The sequence below is a fragment of the Sciurus vulgaris genome (assembly GCF_902686455.1).
Source record: "Sciurus vulgaris genome assembly, chromosome: 5".
NCBI classification, from domain to species: Eukaryota; Metazoa; Chordata; class Mammalia; order Rodentia; family Sciuridae; genus Sciurus; species Sciurus vulgaris.
In genome coordinates, this window is record NC_136465.1 from 90,663,617 (window position 1) to 90,684,384 (window position 20,768).

Genomic DNA, 20,768 nt, shown 5'->3' on the forward strand with positions numbered 1-20,768 from the left:
ATAGTGCTATTAAATAGAGTCTAACATACAGATTTAACTGTGAGGAGATTGCAGTACATAGAGCTTAAGTGTTTGTCTAAGGTTACTCAGTTTGTAGCAAAGCTGGGATTCACACTCAGATACTCTGGATCTGCAGTTCATCCCCTGACAAACTTGTAATTTTTGTAAGCTAGATGAAGATATTAATGTTGATAACTGAATTCTATTATTTAATTATTAAGTACCTACTATTAGCTGTGAAGATGGAGAAAACATGATAATTTCTGAAATTTGAGAACCTGGACTGTCATTCATGATAAGCATTTCAAGATGTTAAATAGTTCACAGTCTTCATAATAATAATGGAAATATTTTTCTATTTGATGCATGAAGAAATTACAGAATAGCATGTGTGAATTGATATGGCATTGTAATAAGTGCAAAATGCTTTTCAATACAGATTGATTGATTGATTGAAGTGGGGTCTTGCTATGTTACCCAGGCTATTCTTGAACCCTTGGGCTCAAGTAATCCTCCTGCTTCAGCCTCCTGAATAGCTGGGACTCTAGGTGTGTACCATTGTATTGGATTTTTTTTTTTTTTTTTGAGACAGGGTCTCAAAAATTCTACATTGCCAGCCCCAAAGATTCTTTTATATTAAGAAGTAGGTGTTTTCTTTTTATTTTTTTCCCCGGGTGCTGGATATAGAACCCAGCATCTTATGCTTGCTGAGTACCTGCTGTACCACTGAGCTATGCCTCCAACCCCTAATGTTTTGTTTTTACTTACTCATTATATTCAGGTTATCTTCTGTTCCATTTTATAAAACATGTAATTTTTTTCTCCCCATGTTTTTCTTTTTCTGACAGCTCTTCACAGATGGAATCACAAATAAACTTATTGGCTGTTATGTGGGTAATACCATGGAAGATGTAGTCCTCGTGAGAATTTATGGCAATAAGACTGAGTTGTTGGTTGATCGAGATGAAGAAGTGAAGAGTTTTCGAGTGTTGCAGGCTCATGGCTGTGCACCACAACTCTACTGTACCTTCAATAATGGACTATGCTATGAATTTATACAGGGAGAAGCATTGGATCCAAAGCATGTCTGCAACCCAGCCATTTTCAGGTATGTATCTTTTTCTAAATTTTTCCTTTGAAAAGGAATGTTAAATGCACATAGGAAAATATTTTTTAAAACTGACTTTCTTCGAGTTACTATTTGGTTTACTTAGAAACTTTCTTTAGAGCTATTTTTGTATGTCTTTTCTTAAAAATAAATTCCTTCATATTTACCATTCTCATTTTTGACTCTGTAGACAAGAGGTCTTTGATTAATTGATATAGGGTCAAGGCTTTCCCTTAATTTTTTAAAGTAGTGTTTGAATTGAAGTGTTGCACATTTATTTTTTGTTAATTATTACTTAATTGCTCATATTTTCATAGTTATTAATAAACTCCTATTAATTGTTGACCCTTTTCTGCTATTAGGTTGCTCAATATCCTATTCAATCTTAGATTTGTTATAAAGAAAATGTCATCTATTCGATGATTTTTCTAAAATCATATGATGCTCTTAAACTCTAGAAAATGGGTTTGATTTGAAAAACAGCAGGATCGTAGTTCTCATTTTGTTCTGAACAAAACTCTGTTCAGAGTTCTCTTGTTTATAACTCTGAAAAGTTATTGAGCAATCCAAGAGTTTTTTTTTTTTTTTTTTTTTTTTACGTATTTCTATTTCTTGTCTTTATTTGGAGTGGGAGGCAGGGGAAGGAGGGAGACAGGATGAGAGAGACTCAAGTGACCTACTTTTCCTCAAGCAGGAAGTACTATCATTCTGTGGCAGGTTCACCTGAAGGGACATCTTGCATTTTAACAGCATCCAGGACTATACTGTTGAATTTTGAAGTGTGAAAATGCTTGTTCCTTTTGACACCTAATGCACACTGTCATTAGATTGAGTAGGTCTGGTGTGTTTGTAAGGTGAACAGGCAGAGTTGGCTGCATGACTGGGCCAGACTCATCAATAGAGGCAGTGGGTCGGGCAGAGGACTCATCACAGAAGCAGTGACCAAGGACTTGCAGGGGGATGGGGAGGAGAACAGATGAAGGGCAAGGGCAGGCCAGTGCTGCACATTTGAAGTGGGCAGCCCTTTGAGAAGGACTGGGAGAGTAAAGATGAAGAAGACAAGCCAAGCCAGTAAGGTCTGAGGGTAGAGGCAAGAATGGGAGGTGCTGAGGGCTAGAGATGGAGCAGTGGAGATCCTTTAGTGACTGCTCTACCTGGAGCCACCAGGGTTGATGTGCAGCACTATATGACAGGAGGAGGCTGAACCCCAATTACAGTAGCAGAGGCCACAAAAAGCCACTTAGTTCCTAAATGTGCTTTCCTAGACTCTGCTCTAGGCAGCTCAGTACCTAGAATTCCCACAGTTGTTGGGCTCACAGGGACACCAAGGGCAAACTGTACAGGCATGTGGCAGCCCTTCCCATGTGGGACACTCTGGGTCAGGCAGTGGTTCCTGCAGGTGGATTGCTGGTTAGGGACCCTGCATAGCATCTGAGAACCTGAAGTTACCCCCTTTACCTTCCTTGGAATGATGGAATGATTTGAAAATAGGCAGCCCAGCATGCAATGGCCCACATCTTTGATGAGGGGCAGCTCTCCAGATAGGAGATGCTATTCTTTTGGGTAGGCTGCCCTGACTGCTTTAGAACCAGAGCTCTTGTTTTAATGTCTCATTTATAATTATCAGTGTTTACCATATTCAAAGTTAGAACAAAATTTTAGAACACAAGACTATCTAATGGACACCCTGTTAGTCATCAATATGATGACATCATCTTATGTTAGATAGTTTCTCAAACTATACTGTACCCTTTGAGAGAATGAGAGTGAAAATGGTAAATAATGTCTTATGAAAGAAAGTAGCTTTAATATTATGAACATCCTGAAAGATGTTGGGTCTCTAGGGCATGTTTTAAGAAGTGCTGAGTTAACACACTGATTAAAAATTGAATGGTTCAGTATCATTTGTTTATTGGGAAATCCCTATCAGCTAATAAAATAATTTGTCATAGAAATCTATTCAAACCCTAGGTATTAGCCAGCAGGTATATTCTCTTCAAGATGTATTGAAGGATCCTGATTAATAAATTTGTGTTTGCTCTTTTTTTTCCTTTTATTTTGAGATGGGGTCTCACTAAGCTGTCCAGGCTGGCTTTGTACTCGAGATTCTCTTCCCTTAGCTTCCTGAGTTGCTGCGATTACAGGTGTATGCCACCACACCAGGCTGTGTTTACTTGTTTTTGTTTATTTATTTGTTTTTGTTTTTGAGATGGAGTCTAGCTATGTTGCATAGGCTGGTCTCGAATTCCTGCACTCAAGGACTCTTCTTACCTTAGCCTCTGGAATGGTAGGTCTATAGATCCACATCCCCATGCCTGACTGACTGCTCTTTTATGTCAAATTTTTTGGGTCTTGAGGCTTGCATAAGTTTATTATTTATAAGTCCTTAGTCTTGTTCACTATGGTTGAGAAATACCTGTGTAACAGTATTAAAAGTATAAGAATACATTGTGCCAAAGGAAAAGCTGGGATTAGATTCAGAAACACTAATACATATTGTATAAGGTTGCTAGATAAGAGCCACATGAGCTTCCTTGCATCTAAAGTAGAGAGACAAATACGTTTCCAGGGTCATTGTCCATACCCCTTCTCCTTATTCCCATTTCCACTGAAAAATAAGCCCCTGATTGCCCACAGCCCAGAAGCTGCATGCCCACAAGTTTCAGTTACCATTTGGATTTTTACTATCAGAGATGGCAGCAAAGGCATCAACATCAAAAGCTACTGAGTCTTGGTATTCTCTTTTAGTATATGCAAGATACTGGCAACATTATTATCTAGCAGTGTCTTGGATGTAAAGCCACCAGAACTCCTACAGGAAAGCCATAGGATAGTATTTCAGTTCCTCTTGGTACTCCCTCCCTCCTTTGCTTCTTCCCCCACTCTTATAAGGAGGGTATATAATAGTCCTTTGACTATTACATGACCTTCCAGGACCCCAGTGAGGTTATTCATATTATAGAAGGTATGGGCAGCGTCCACATGACAGCAATAGGATCCAGACATGTACAAGAGAAGACTTAGAGGAGGAGATGGAAACCGAGTCAAACGGAGATAGCACTCAACTTGAGCAATATGGAACTCATCAAAGTGGTCTGCCAGTACCATGCGGAGACCAAGAGGCTTAGAGAAAAAATGACAGCTACTAGACGTGAGATGCCGGGACAACTACATGAACCTTGACCAGTGCCTGTATGACACCCACCAGTCCGTGGACCCCCAGCAAGCAGTAGGCCAAGATGAAATGGTTGTATAGGGACAGCATTGCTGAAATCTAAGCTGTGGAGGCTGTGGTGCAGCAGTATTTGACAAACCCTGTGACAGAAAGTTAAACTAGCAACGGTGGATACCATCTGTCAGTGAGATCAGATTTAGATTTTTACTCCTTTTACTCAGTCTCATGGTGGAAACTGGATATGTGGAATGTATTTTTTTCTCTTTCATTGATGATAGTGGAAAGTTGTGGAATGAGATGCATTGTTGAAATTCAACATTAGACTGCATACCTCTTTCATTAAGAGTACATTATAGAGTGATTGCCTCAACTTTATGAGCTGAATGAATTTGGGCTTAGACAGTATTTAAGCTTTTTGAGCCTTTTCCTCGTCTAAAAAATTGTAAGGATTAAATTTGTTTACAGGAATATAGGTTTGTTGTCCCTTATCCAGAAAACTTGGAACCAGAAGTATTTCTCCAGATTTTGAAACATTTGCAGATATATAATGATACCTTGGGGATGGAACTTAAGTCTAAATATGAAATAATATGAAATTCATTATATTCATATATAGCTTATCCACATAGCCTGTAGGTAATTTTGTGCAGTATTTTTACATGTCCTTGATTTGACTGACCGATCCTATCACATAAGATCATGGTGAAGCTTTCTATTTGTGGCATCATGTTGGTCTTCAGAGTTTCAAATTTGGAGTGGTGTTTTGGATTTTGGGAATTCTGATTAGGGATAGTCCACCTGTCTCTGTAAAAAGTTTAAAATAGTGTTTGGTGTATGTTAAATATTAGGTGTTAATATTATTTGTAATATTATTTCCCCCCATGTCTTTTCACATTTTTCCAAACTTCTGCAGATTTTCTAATAGTTTAGATAGTAACTTAGAAAATTATTAATATTTACTTAGGCAAATTATCATGGCTAGGCCTTGTTCTTTAGCTTTATTATGCTTTTAGAAACCTACTAGTTATTTATTTTCAGTACTGGGGATTTCATTCAGAGACATTCTACCTTTGAGCTACATCCCTAGCCCTTTCTACTTTTCAAAATTTTGAAACATGGTCTTGCTAAGTTTCCCAGACTGACCTTGAACTTTCAATCCTCCTTCCTCAGCCTCCTAAGTAGCTAGGATTACAGGTATATGCTACCATACTATGTTGAAAACGTATTTTTAAAATTTAAAATTGAAACATAGCCAGGTACAGTGGCACGCACTGTAATTCTAGCTACTCAGGAGACTGAGGTAGAAGGATTGCTTGAGTCTGGGAGGAGTTTGCCTGGACAACATAGCAAGACTTGTTTCTCTCTCCCCCGGCCCTCAGTGCTAGGGATTAAATCCTGGGCCTTACACATGCCAGGTAAGTGCTCTGCCACTGAACCACACACCCAACCCTCAAGACCCTATTTCTGAAAAAATAACTAAATCATTCGTTCATAGCCCCCCCCCCCTTTTTTTTTTTGCTTTTTGGTACTATTTACTTTGACACATAAAGTTCTTTGAAGTGATGAAAGCAGCATATGCATGTGGCAAAGCAAATATTTATTGCTACTAACTCCCTCTCCCTTGTTTAAGACAAACAATACTAACTAGTATTGGAACCGTTTCCTCTTTAGCCAGGATTAGACTTCGGAATCATTCCCAACTGTATTAGCCAGGTTTCCATTGCTGTGCCAAAATATCTGAAAAAAATCAGGAGTATCAAAGATTTGTTTTGGCTTATAGTTGCAGAGATTTCAGTACATGGTCAGTTGGCCTCTTTGTCTTTTGGCTTGTGGGCAGAACACCGTGGCAGGGAGCATGTGATGGAGCAAAGAGAAGCAAACTAAATGTGCAGGCTTTTATTTTTCTGTCATCTCCTGATGATTCAGAAGCAGAGAGAGAAAGAAAGGGGACCAGGGACCCAAAAATCCCCTTCAGGCATCTCTCCAGTGACCTAGTTTCCTTCTTCTAGGCCCCACCTCCTAAAGTTTTTACCACCTCCAACAGCTCCATCAGCTGGGGCCAAGCCTCAGCATGTGACTTTGTGAGGGGGGTATCCAAACCATAATACAAACTAAGCAATTTTACTACTATTTGCTGTCCCTGAGAAATTTATTTTGCCTTTTAATAGGAGAAAGACAGCACAAAATTTACTTTGTGCCTGTGTCATGGGAATATTAGATTTCTGTTTTGTCTTTTCTTTTTTATTTTAACTTATTTGAAGAGCTTGTTCTATATTATAATTCTGTTAATCATCAGAATTTATTCCTTAAAGATTAGAGAAATGACTTGAAATATGATGATGAGTAATACTGCTGTAACACAACATGAGCTGTACCTGTTAATAATCACTTTACATATATTAATAAACTTAATGCAAAACAACTGTAGGAGATAGGTAATATAATCACATTTAAGTAGATGAGTAAATTAAGGTGGAAATATTTTAAGTAGTTTGTCTTTGATCATATGGCTAGTAAAAGTACATTCTTAAAGAATACCAATGATGAGTAACTGAATCTTGAATTATTGAGAAAAGAAAAGCAAACAAATAATTAGGCTTCATTATACCACTTGTTAAAAAATAAGAAAATTTGTAGATTTAAAGTGAATAGACTAAGAAATGCTTGCAGACTTTTCCATTGATTTCTTACCATTTTATATAATAGTAATTATTAAGCCTATTGTAGTTTGTTTTTTCTTAACCAGAAATCTTTGCATAATCTTTTTAACCTCAAGTAGAAAAAATAGAATAACTATATAGCTGTCTCTTGGTATCCTTGGATGACTGGTGCCAGGAACCCCCACTCCACCCCAATACCAAAATCTGAATGCTCAAGTTAGTCCTTTATATACAATTATGTAGTATTTGGCTGTAACCTATGCATATTTTCCCATATACTTTAAATGATCTCTAAATTACTTACAATACTTAATACAATGTAGTTACTTTATAAATAATTGTTATGGTTTATTTACAAAATCATGGAATAATGATTTTTAAATAAAGTCTGCATGTTTAGTGCAGATGTAATCATCATATGCCTTGCTATATAGTATGTGAACAAGATATTAGACAAATATTGCTCTGAGTGCTGGAGATGAGATTGAGGGGACCTGTGGAATTTTGGAATGCAACAGCAAGATAATTCTATATATTTCATTTGTGTGGATTCATTATAGTGCTTGATGCATAGTAAATTAAAATTTTTGTTTTGGAAACTTTTTGGAATAATTTCTGAATATGTTTGATTTGTGATGGGTTAAATCCATGGATGTAGACTTGTGAATACAGAGGGTTGACACTAGTTTTTTTAGTCAAGAACACTACAGGTGCCAGGTGTGTGGTGTGTATCTGTAGTCCTACATGCTTTGGGAGACTGAGGAAGAGGGAATTATACATAGGAGGTCTTCCTGGGCAACATTGTGAGACCCAGTCTCCAATAAACAAAACAAAAAATGAGTATGTATTATGATAAACTTTAAATTTTTTTTTTTTTTTTTTGGCTGAGGATAGAAATAAGAACCTTGTGCATGCTAGGCTTATGATGAACTTCTAAAATAACAAATAGGTAAGTGGGGACTGGGGTTGTGGCTCAGTGATAGAGCACTTGCCTAGCATGCATGAGACACCAGGTTTGATCCTCAACACCACATAAAAATTCATAAGTAAAATAAAGGTGTCAATCTACAACTAAAAATAGTATTAAAAAATATATTAGTGAACAGACCATGGTTACGGGGTCCCCAAGAAGAGGTTAGAGATGCAGATTTGGGATGTGATTATTTAGCTTTTTTTTTCCTTTAAAAAATGAGTTTTGTATGTTTATGATAAAAGGAAAATTGATTTATTAATAGGTTATTACCAATTTGGAGTTAGTTATATCCCATTTTGATCTCTTGTTATGAGCTTTAGTTTTTGAATATAGTCGTGAATTTTTAGGAAACTTGATTGTTAGGTCAGTCTAATGTGTAGCCAACGAACTGGACAAATCATCACAGCTTCAGTAAATATTGATTGAGCTTTAGATGAATGTCCACAGTACTCTTTGGCTCATCAAGCATAGTTATATACTTATGTTATGATTATGAACAGGATTGTCTGCTTGGGTAATATAAAAGGCATTGGAATATGTTTGACCTAGTCTGGGGCAGGAAAAAGAAATTACCCCCCACTGGTTGAGTAATTTACCATATGTGACAGACAGTAATGGGAATGAATAATCTATGTAGTATACAAAGAACATAGGAAAAGGATTTCAAAAAAGGTGTAAAGTAATTTACTGTGGTATATGTGGGAAATTAGGAAATGGTTTACTGAGATCATTTGAACTGGATTTTAAAGAACAGGGCAGAGCATGGAGGAGGCGTGAGAATGTTATTGGTAAAGATAACTAGTTAGACCAACTTAGCCATTAGTTGTACTAAGGCAATACTTAACTAGTAATTTCACTTATGGAGATTTATCATGATCTGTTTCTTTTGAACTTTCCTGTAGCAATCAAGTATTGCTGAGATTTTCAGAATTTTTTTTTAAAATTGAAAGGCATTTAGGAATTTTCTCAAATTACTTTTCAGTGTTTCTCAAAAAATTGCCTCTTGTTGGGAATCTTTACTGAAGTTTAATTAAAAGCACCCAGTGGTAGATGTAAGGGAAGAAATGTAGTTTGAAATTAATTGTTACAGATTTATTAGAAAGCATTCTAAAGGATCTGTTGTAATTTTATGCATTTGGTGTTCGGTAAGCCTCTTGTATTTGATTTTCTATTTCATTTTTCAGGCTAGGGAAATTTTCTGATATTTTTTCATTGAATAGGTTGTTCATTCCTTTGGTTTGTATTTCTGAGCCTCTCCTGATAATTCTTAAATTTTAAATTTCATGTTGTCCTGTAGTTCTTGGAGGTTTCATTCAGATTTCTTCTCTGTTTGGTTAACTTTATTTTCAAGATTATATATTTTGTCTTCATTGTCTGAGGTTCTGACTTCCAAGTGATCTAGTCTGTTGGTGATGCTTTCCATTGAGTTTTTAATTTGGTTTATTGTTTCCTTCATTTCAAGGATTTCTGTTTTTTTTTGTTTGTTTTTTTGAAACTCTCTCTCTCTTTGTTGAAATGATCTTTTGCTTCCTGCAGTTGCTCTTTCAGCTGCTTATTGCAGTGATTGTTCATTGCCTGCATTTGCTCTCTTATCTCTTCTGCTTCATGAATCATTTTAATTTTATGTATTCTGAACTCCTTTTCTGACATTTCTTCTACCATGCTATCACTGGATTCTATTAATGTAGAATCTAGGTTTGTTTGGATCATTTTCTTCCCTTGTTTTTTCATGTTGTTCATGTATCTTCTCCTCTAGCAGTGCAGATCTTGGGTATTGCAGTTCCCCCCATAGGCTTATAGTGACCCTATAGGTTTCCAAAACCTCTTCTTTAAGGGGGAGATAAATATTAGCATTGCCCAGTACAGACAATATGTAGCCCTAAACCACGTAGCCCCTATGAAGACGTTAACAATATTGTCATAATAAACAGAGAGAATGAGTTCAGTTATTATCTACAGTATAACAAATAGATTTGCAATAAGGTCTGCAGTTTCTAATGGAGGACAAAGAGGATGGAGCAGGGTATAGGACGTAACTGTTAATGGGATACGAAAAGAGTATATAGAAGTTCTAGATTGTAGAAACAGTGAAAGTAATCAAAAGAAGTTGGTTAGCAAGAGAAAAGGGAGAAAGAGACTCTGAGGAAACAGGTAAACAAAAGGAAAATAGAGCAAGAAAAGTAAAGAAATAAAAACTTAAACTTTTTCTTTTTTTTTTTTTTAAAGTTAGACAATTTTTTTTTTTATTGTAAATAAATGGGATACATGTTGTTTCTCTGTTTGTACATGGGTGTAAAGGCATACAATTTGTGTAATCATAAATTTACATAGAGCAATGTTGTTTGATTCATTCTGTTATTTTTTCCCTTCCCCCCACCCCTCCCACCCCTCTTTACCCTCTATACAGTAGTTCCTTCCTCCATACTTGCCCCCCTCCCTAACCCTAACTCTAACCCTTCCCTCCCCCCCATTATGTGTCATCCTCCACTTATCAGCGATATCATTCGTCCTTTGGCTTTTTGAGATCGGCCTATCTCACTTAGCATGATATTCTCCAATTTCATCCATTTGCCTGCAAATGTCATAATTTTATCATTCTTTATGGCTGAGTAATATTCCATTGTATATATATACCACAGTTTCTTTATCCACTCATCAATTGAAGGGCATCTAGGTTGGTTCCACAGTCTGGCTATTGTGAATTGAGCAGCTATGAACATTGATGTGGCTGTATCTCTGTAGTATGCAGATTTTAAGTCCTTTGGGTATAGGCCAAGGAGTGGGATAGCTGGGTCAAATGGTGGTTCCATTCCAAGTTTTCTAAGGAATCTCCACACTGCTTTCCAGAGTGGCTGCACTAATTTGCAGCCCCACCAGCAGTGTATGAGTGTACCTTTCTCCCCACATCCTCGCCAACACCTGTTGTTGCTCGTATTCTTGATAATCACCATTCTAATTGGGGTGAGATGGAATCTTAGGGTGGTTTTGATTTGCATTTCTCTTATTACTAGAGATGTTGAACATTTTTCCATATGTTTGTTGATTGCTTGTAGATCTTCTTCTGTGAAGTGTCTATTCATTTCCTTAGCCCATTTGTTGACTGGACTATTTGAATTCTTGGAGTAGAGTTTTTTGAGTTCTTTATAGATTCTGGAGATTAGTGCTCTATCTGAAGTATGATTGGCAAAGATATTCTCCCACTCTGTAGGCTTTTTCTTTGCATTGCTGATAGTTTCCTTTGCTGAGAGAAAGCTTTTTAGTTTGAATCTATCCCAGTGGTTGATTCTAGCTTTTATTTCTTGTGCTATGGGAGTCCTGTTAAGGAAGTCTGGTCCTAGACCAACAAGGTGAAGATTTGGACCTACTTTTTCTTCTATAATCTGCAGGGTCTCTGGTCTGATTCCGAGGTCCTTAATCCATTTTGAGTTTAGAAAAAAACTTAAACTTTTTCAAAGAGGAAAAAAAAAAAAAGAAAAAAAAAAAAAAAACCTACACTATAACAGTCATAGTATTCAAATCTCCCAGTTTTCAGTAGCCTGAAGCATGAGAGGTACCTGGTAATGAGCTTCCAGTCTCCCAGCTGGTGTCTCAGGATGGGATTTGCCCCACCTAAAGATGGGAGCTACTGCTTCCAGGATAATCCAAGATGGCCACTCTAGCTTCCAAATCTGTTGGCAAATGGGGAGCTGCAGCTCAGGGTGTGGGCGTGTTGGCCAGGGGTCCTGGAGACAGAGCTTGGTCAGTCCGACTGAGGGTCCTGCAGGTCCTGGCAGTTGTCTCAAAATGGTGGCAGCCATGTGTAACCAAACCTGCAGGCACTGTGACAGTGGACTTCTAGGCAACAGCAGGCAGCTGCCAATCCACTGGCGGTCTGTGGTCTGTGTAGGCTATTGGTGGACAATCGGCAGGTGAACCTCCAGCAGTGAGTGATGGGTAGGTGAAAGGCAGGCGATGGGCAAGCACGAGGCAGGCAAACGGACAATTGATAGATGGTAGGCGCCAGTCAGGGAGCAATCTGCACTCAAAAAGTAGTCGATATGCTGGCAGACTGCAGGTGATCTCAGTGGACAAACGGGGTAAACAGCAGGGAATTAATAAGCAGCAAAGACTGCCTCACTGAGAAACAGATATCATCTGCTTGAAACCCGAGTTACTGAGTGACAAGGAACGCAACCTCCCTCTACTCTGCTATCTTGGATCCTTCCCAACGGCGCATCCATATACATCAAACAAATCCTCAATTCCAGAAATCAAATAGACCACAATACAAATAATCCTGGGTGACTTTAACACACCACTGTCACCACTGGATAAGGGTTCCATACAAAAACTAAACAAAGAAACCATAGAACTCAATAACACAGACTTAACAGACATGTATAGAATATTCCATGCATCGAGTGAATACACTTTCTTCTCAGCAGCACAGCCACAATGCAAAAAAATAGAGCTACTACTCTGTGTTCTGTCAGATCATAATGGAATAAAATTAGAAATCATTGACAAAATAAAAAACAAATTACTCTAACCACTTGGAAACTAAATAATATGCTATTGAATGAAGCATGGATAACAGAAAACATCAGGGAGGAGATACAAAAATTCTTAGAGATAAATGTGAATGACGATACAGCATATCAAAATCTCTGGGACACTATGAAAGCAATACTAAGAGGAAAATTCATTGCATGGAGTGCATTCAAGAAAAGAATAAAAAGTCAACAAATAAATGACCTAATTTTACATCTCAAAGCCCTAGAAAAAGAAGAACAGGACAACACCAAAAGTAGAAGACAGGAAATAATTAAAATCAGAGCTGAAATCAATGAAATCAAGACAAAAGAAACAATTCAAAAAATTGACAAAACAAAAACTTGTTTCTTTGAAAAAGTAAACAAAATAGATAAACCCTTAGCCACACTAACAAAGAGGAGAGAGAAAACTCAAATTACTAAAATTCGTGATGAAAAAGAAACTATCACGACAAGCACCACTGAAATACACAACATAATGAGAAGCTACTTTGAAAATCTATACTCCGACAAAATAGAAAATATTGAAGATATCAACAGATTTCTAGAGACATGATCCTCCCAAACTGAACCAGGAAGACATACACAATTTAAACAGATCAGTATCAAGCAAAGAAATGGAAGAAGCCATCAAACGCCTACCAACCAAGAGAAGCCCAGGACCAGACGGATTCTCAGCCAAGTTCTACAAGATCTTTAAAGAAGAACTCATTCCAATGCTCCTTAAAGTATTCCAGGAAATAGAAAAGGAGGGAACCCTTCCAAACTCATTCTGTGAAACTAGTATCACTCTGATACCAAAACCAGACATAGACACATCAAGGAAAGAAAAGTTTAGACCGATATCTCTGATGAATAATGACGCAAAAATCCTTAACAAAATACTGGCAAATCACATACAAAAACATATTAAGAAGATAGTGCACCATGATCAAGTGGGGTTCATCCCAGGAATGTGAGGTTGGTTCGACATCTGTAAATCAATAAATGTAATTCATCACATCAATAGACTTAACGTTAAAACACATATGGTTATTTCAACTGATGCAAAGTGTTAGACAAAATACAACACCACTTCATGCTCAAAACACTAGAAAAAATAGGGATAGTAGGAACATACCTTAACATTGTAAAAGCTATTTATGCTAAGCCCACAGCCATCATCATTCTTAATGGAGAAAAACTGAAAACTTTCCCTTTAAAAACTGGAACAAGACAGGGATGTCCTTTTTCACCACTTCTATTCAACATCATCCTTGAAATACTAGCCAGAGCAATTAGACCAAAGAAATTAAAGGGATATGACTAGGAAAAGAAGAACTCAAGCTGTCGCTATTTGCTGATGACATGATTCAATGTTTAGAGGATCCAAAAAACTCCACCAGAAAACTTCTAGACCTAATAAATGAATTCAAAATAGCAGGATATAAAATCAAGATGCATAAATCTGAAGCGTTTTTTTCATAAGCAATGAATCATCTGAAAGGGAAATGAGGAAAACAACTCCATTCACAATAGCCTCAAAAAAAAAAAAAAAAAAAAAAAAAACCTTGAGAATCTAATCAAAGAGGTGAAAGATCTCTTCAGTGAAAACTACAGAACATTAAAGAAATTGAAAACCTTAGAAGATGGAAAGATCTCCCATGTTCTTGGATAGGCAGAATTAATATTATCAAAATGGCCATACTTCCAAAGGTGCTATACAGATTTAATGCAATTTCAATTAAAATCCCAATGAAATTTCTCAGAAATAGAGAAAGCAATCAAGAAATTCATTTGGAAGAACAAAAGACCCAGAATAGCCAAAGCAATCCTGGGCAGGAAGAGTGATACAGGAAGTATCATAATACCAGACCTTAATCTCTACTACAGAGCAATAGTAACAAAAACGGCATGGTATTGGCACCAAAATAGGTAGTTCAGTGGTACAGAGTAGAGGACACAGAGACAAACCCACATGAATGCAATTTTCTCATGCTAGACAAAGGTGCCAAAAACATATAATGGAGAAAAGATAGCCTCTTCAACAAATGGTGCTGGGAAAACTGGAAATCCATATGCAGCAAAATGAAACTAAACCCCTATCTGTCACCCTGTACAAAACTCAACTCAAAATGGATCCAGGAGCTAGGAATTAGACCTGAGATCCTTCACCAAATAGAAAAAGTAGGTCTGAATCTCTGTCATGTTGGGTTAGGATCAGACTTCCTTATTAACAAGACCCCCATAGTGCAAGAAATAAAAGCAAGAATCAATAAATGGGATAGATTCAAACTAAAAAGCTTTTTCTCAGCAAAGGAAACAATAATGTGAAAAGAAAGCCTACAGAGTGGGAGAAAATCTTTTCCACACACACTTCAGAGAGAGCACTAATCTCCAGTTTATAAAGAACTTAAAAAACTTTACACCAAAAATACAAAGAACCCAATCAATAAATGGGCTAAGGAAATGGGCAGACACTTCACAGAAGAAGATATACAGGTGATCAACAACTATATGAAAAAGTGCTCATCATCCCTAGTAATTAGAGAAATGCAAATTGAAACCATCCTAAGATTTCATCTCACTCCAGTTAGAATGGCTGTTATCAATAACACAAGCAATAAAAAGTGTTGATGTGGATGTGGGGAGAAAGACACACTTTTACATTGCTGGTGGAGTTGCAAATTGGTGCAGCCCATCTGGGAAGCAGTATGGAGACTCCTCAGAAAACTTGGAATGGACCCACCATTTGACCCAGCTATCCCACTCCTTGGTTTATACCCAAAGGACTTAAAATCAGCTTGCTGCTGTGATACAGCCACATCAGTGTTCACAGCAGTTCAATTCACAATACCTAGGTTGTGGAACCCTTCAATTGATGAATGAATAAAGAAACTGTGGTATATATACACAATGGAATTATACTCAGCCACAAAGAAGAATAGAATTATGACATTTGCTGGTAAATGGATGAAGTTGGAAAATGCTAAGTGAAATAGGCCATTCCCCAAAAAACCAAAGGCCGAATGGAATGTTTCCTCTGATAAGTGGATGATGATACATAACAAGAGGAGGTCATGGAGGGGAGGGGGAAGAGAAGAATGAAGGAATTTGGATGGTGTAGAGGAAAATGGGGTCGGGGACTGAAAGATAGTAGAATGAAACAGACAGTATTACCCTGTGTATATGTATGATTACATGAATGGTGTGAATCTACATTGTGTACAACCATAGAAATGAAAAGTTGTACCCCATTTGTGTAGAATGAATCAAAATGCAGTCTAAAAATAAAAAAAAATTAATAAAAAAAAAGTTAAAAAAAAGAAAGCATGCTAAAGATACTGTCACATTGTGGGTTGCATGTAAATTTGCCATTATCCCCTAAACAAAAAGCCTAACAACTCTTTATATGCTATTCACATTGTATTAGGTACTATAAGTAATTTAGAGAGAATTTAAAGTATAAGGAAGGATTGTATATGGTGTATGTGATTCTGTATGATTGTATGTACAAGTAATGGCATCATTTTCTCTATGAGCAACTTATTGAACATGGAGAGATTTTGTAATCTGTGGAGGTTCAGGGGTTCCTGGAACCATTCATTTAGGAAAGGAATACTATATAAATTATTTTTTCTACTTGAACTTATTTAAAAGGATTATGAAAAGTTCTTTATTGTTGAGTTTTAAGAATTATTTTATATTTTGGATAATAATCCTTTATTGAATGTGTTTTACTAATATTTTCTTCTATAGCTGAATTCATGAAGAGTGCTCATCTAGCATGGGTTCCATCTCTAGCACTGCAAAACAACATGCCCCCCTCCAAAAAAAAAAGGTCAAACAAATATTTTTCCCTATTTGTTTTTTTATTCTCTTGTCTTTTTATTCACAAAACAGAAAGATTTAATTTTAATGAGTCCAGTTTATCGATTCTTTCTTTGTGGATTTTGTCTTTGATGTATCTAAAATGTTATCAACAAATATGAAGTTCCTTGAGTTTTCTTCTGTGTTTTTCTCCTTAAGAGTTTTTTAGCTTTTAATTTTATATTTAGATCTTTATGATCCTTTTTTCAGATATTTTTTGTAAAGGGTGTTAGATGTATTTTAATTCATTTTCTGCTTCTGAATATCCAGTTTAGCACCACTTGCTGAAAGACTATCTTTTTTTATCTTTTCCTCTGTCAAGATCAGTTGACTGTATTTGTGTGGGTCTGTTTCTGGGCTGTTTTGCCTCTTATCTGCTTATCATTTTGCAAATTCCACAGTATCTTGTTTAATAAGTCTTGAAGTCAGGTAGTATCAGTCTTCCAACTTTGTTTTTGTCCTTCAACATTGTGTTGGCTATTCTGGGTCTTTTCTCTTTTCATATAAACTTTAGAATCATTTTGTTGGTAATGTACAAAATAACTTGCTGCCTTTTTTGTTTGGGTTGCTTTGCCTCTGTAGATCAAGTTGGGCTGAACTGACATCTTGGCAATACTGAGTCTTGGACTCTCCACTTAATTATTTGATTTCTTTCATTATAGTTTCATAGTACTCACAAAGATCTTGTGTGTATTTTATTTGATTTATACCCAAGTTTTTCATTTTTGGTGCAACTGTAAAAGATAATTGCATTTTATCATGTTCCACTTATTACTGTCATATAGAAAGTGATTAACTTTTTTTTTTCTTTTGGATGATGGGGATCAAACTCTTGTCTCTGTGCTTGCTGCTTGCTAGACAAGCACTGTACCAGTGAGCCACGTCCTTAACCTGAAAAGTGATTGACTTTCGTGCATGAACATCTATCCTTGCTGTGATTCCTTACTTCAGAAGTTTTTTAGTCAAAAATTTTCTTCATAGATAATCATGTTATTTGCAAAGTAAAACAATTTTATTTCTTCACATTCAGTATTATATGCATCTTGTTTTATTACATTGGCTAGGACTGTCTAGTACAGTGTTAAGAAGGAGTGGTGAGAATGTGTTTGCATTATTCCTTATCTTAGTAGGAAAGTTTCATTTCTCATTACTAAGTAGTAGGGTGTAGATATTCTTTATCATTCTACCATTAGTTTTTTTTTAATAGGTAATCTTTATGAACTTGAAGATTTTTCATTTCTATTTACTGAAGAATTTTTGATAAATGGGTAATGGATTTTTGTGTAAAAAATTTTTTTTCTGCATTTGTCAATAGGTTCATGTGATTTTTATTTTATTTTTTATTTTTGTAGTTGTCAATGGACCTTTATTTTATTTATTTGTACATGGTGCTGAGAATCGAACTCAGTGCTTCACACATGCTAGGCAAGTGCTCTACCACTGAGCCACAACCCCAGCCCCGATTTTTTTTTTTTTTTTTTTTGATAGGATGGATTACATCAGTTCATTTCCAAATGTTGAACCAATCTTGCATATCTGGGGTGATTCTTCTTGGTCATGATGTATAATTCTTTTTATACTTTGTTAGATTTGATTCTTCTAATATTTTGTGTTAGGTAAAATATTATAAAAAGTAGGAAAATTTAAAGACTGGGGGGTATAGCTCTGCGCCTGAGTGTTTGCCTATCATATGTGAAGTCCTGTGTTCAATCCCTAGTAATTGAGGTGAGGGGAGGAACATTAAAGATAAACATTTTAATTAAGACATATAAATCTTTATTGTTTTAAAAAGAACTTACCATTTTTTTTTTTTTGTTAATTTTTTTTTTTTTTTTAGTTGTACACAGACTCAATACCTTTATTTATTTGTTTATGTGGTGAGAAGAATTGAACCCAGTGCCTCACCGGTGTTAGGCAAGTGCTCTACCATTGAACCACAACCCCCGAGTCCCATGTTTTTCTTTCTTATTGTACATACTTTTATGTTCCTAATATTGGGACTTGAACCCAGAGTTCCTCTACCACTCAGATATATCCCAGCCCTTTTAAAATTTTTATTTTGAAACAGGGTCTCGCTAAGTTGCCCAGCCTGGCCTTGAACTTGGGATCCTCCGCCTTAACCTCTTCCATAGGCGGGATTACAGGTGTGTGCCTCTGTGCCTAGCTGTCTATAAAATTTACTAATAGAAAATAAAGTGCCCTAGTCAGATTTTTTTGAAGAACTGTTTCCTTTTTATGAGCATTTTATTTTATTTAAAAAATGTAAATTGTGGTAAATACACATAACATTGAATTTATCATCTTCACCATTTTTAAAGTATACAACTTAGTTGTATTACATTCACATTATTGTGCAGCTGATTTCTAGGAATCTTCATTTTGCAAATCTGAATTTCTATATTCATTAAATAACAACTCCCTATTCCCCCTTTCCTCTAGACCCTGACAACCATCATCTACTCCATATCTCTATGAATTTGACTACTATAGGTACCTCATGTAAGTGGAATCATACAGTATTTGTATTTTTGTGGCTGTCTTATTTCACTTAGCATGATGTCCTCAAGGTTTATGTGGTAGCATGTCAGAATTTCCTCTTTTTTAAAAATTTTCATTTATTTTTATGCTGGGGATCAAACCCAGGGCCTTATGCATGCTAAGCATAAACTCTACCACTGATTTATATCTCGAGCCCAACTTTTCCTTCCCTTTTAGGGCTTGAAAATATTTCATTATATTTATGTTACATTTTGTTTATTTGTTCACACATGAATAGACACTTGGATTATTTCCACTTTTTTGACTAATATGAATAATGCTTCTGTGAACAGAGGTGTGCAACTGTATTTTTGAGGTCCTACTTTTAGTTTTTTTAAAAATATATACTTGGAATTAGAATTGCTAGATCATATAGTCATTCTATTTAAGTTTTTGAGGCGGTGTCTTACTGTTTTCATGGTAGCTGCACCATTTTATGTTCTCATTAATTGTGCACAAGGGTTCCATTTTCTCACATTCTTGCCAATAGTTTTCTGTTTTCTCTCGTTTTTGTGTTTTGTTGATCACAGTCATCCTGATGAGTGTGAAGTGGCATCATGTTGTTCTTTGGATTTGTATTTCCCTAATAGTTAGTGTTGTTGAATATATATTCATATACTTATTGGCCTTATGTTTATTTTTTGGAGAAATGCCTATTACCATCCAGTTCCAATTGGATTGTTTCTTTTTGAGTTGTAGGAGTTCATAATATATTCTGAATTAATTATCTCTTGTGAAATACAGATTCTTCTAGACTTATAAGAAGTTAATTATTTCTGACAAATTCATTATTAAGCTGAAAAAATATTGCTAGTTGTAAATGCATTTAATCCACCTACCCTACTGAACATTATAGCTTAGCAACACAGCACATGGTGGAATATTGTTTATCTTTAGTGATTGTGTGGCCAACTGGAATCTGTTCTGTGCGGCTGCTGCCCAGCATTGCATGTGTCCTACAGCATATTGCTATCTTGGGAATAGATCAAAATTTGAAGTATGGTTTATGCTGAATGTGCACTTTCACACTGTGTGAAAGCTGAAAAATTGTATTGTTGAACCATTGAAAGTCAGGGATTAGCTATATGTCATTTGCAAATATTTTCTCTTATTCTGTGAGTTGCATGTTCACTCTGCTGATTTTATCCTTTGCACAGGTTTTAATTTTGATGTAACCCAACTTACCAGTTTCAATTGTGTATCCTGTGCTTTTGATGTCATACAGAAGACATCATTGTCAAATGTTCACTGTCATGTTTTTTCTCTCATGTTTTAAAGAGTTTTTATAGTTTTAGCTCTTATATTTAGATAAGATGTATTTGAGTTAATTTCTATATGTGGTATAAGGAATGAATCCAATTTCAGTTTTTTGCATGTAGATATTTGTTTTTCCCTAGCACCATTTATTGTCCTTTCCCCATTGAATGGTCCTGGTACCTTTGTTGAGTATCATTTGACTGGATATGTATGAGTTTATATCTGAGTTCTTTATTCTAGTTCATTTGTCTACATGTCTGTAGTTGTGTCAGTAGCATATGTTTTGATTACTATAGCTTTGTAATACATTTTTGAAAGTACAAATTGTACTACTTCCAACTTTATGCTTTTTTTTCAATGTGATCTTAGCCATTCTGGGACCCTTGAGATTTCACATGAATTTTAGGATAAATTTTTTTATGTTTCTGCAAAGCTCATCTTTGGGATTTGATAGAGATTTGATAGAGATTGCACTGAATCTGTAGGTCTCCTTGGGTTAGGTTGTGATGTCTTAGCAATATTGTTTTGCAATCCATAAACATAGAATGTCTTCATTTATTTATGTATTTAATTTTTTTAAAGCAACATTTTGTTGTTTTTGGTGTACAAGCCTTCTTTTTATTCTTTATGATGTTATTTTAAATGAAGTTTCTTTTCAATCATTGTTAGGGTAAAA

General features: G+C 35.9%; 1 protein-coding gene across 1 annotated transcript in view; it reads left to right on the top strand.

The window, feature by feature from the left end:
• Positions 1–20,768, top strand: part of ETNK1 (ethanolamine kinase 1) — a 69,777-nt gene that overhangs the window by 15,782 nt on the left and 33,227 nt on the right. The window contains exon 2 of the mRNA XM_079142381.1: positions 849–1,108. Coding sequence (XP_078998507.1) covers positions 849–1,108 — 260 coding nt within the window. The remainder of the gene's footprint in view (positions 1–848; positions 1,109–20,768) is intronic.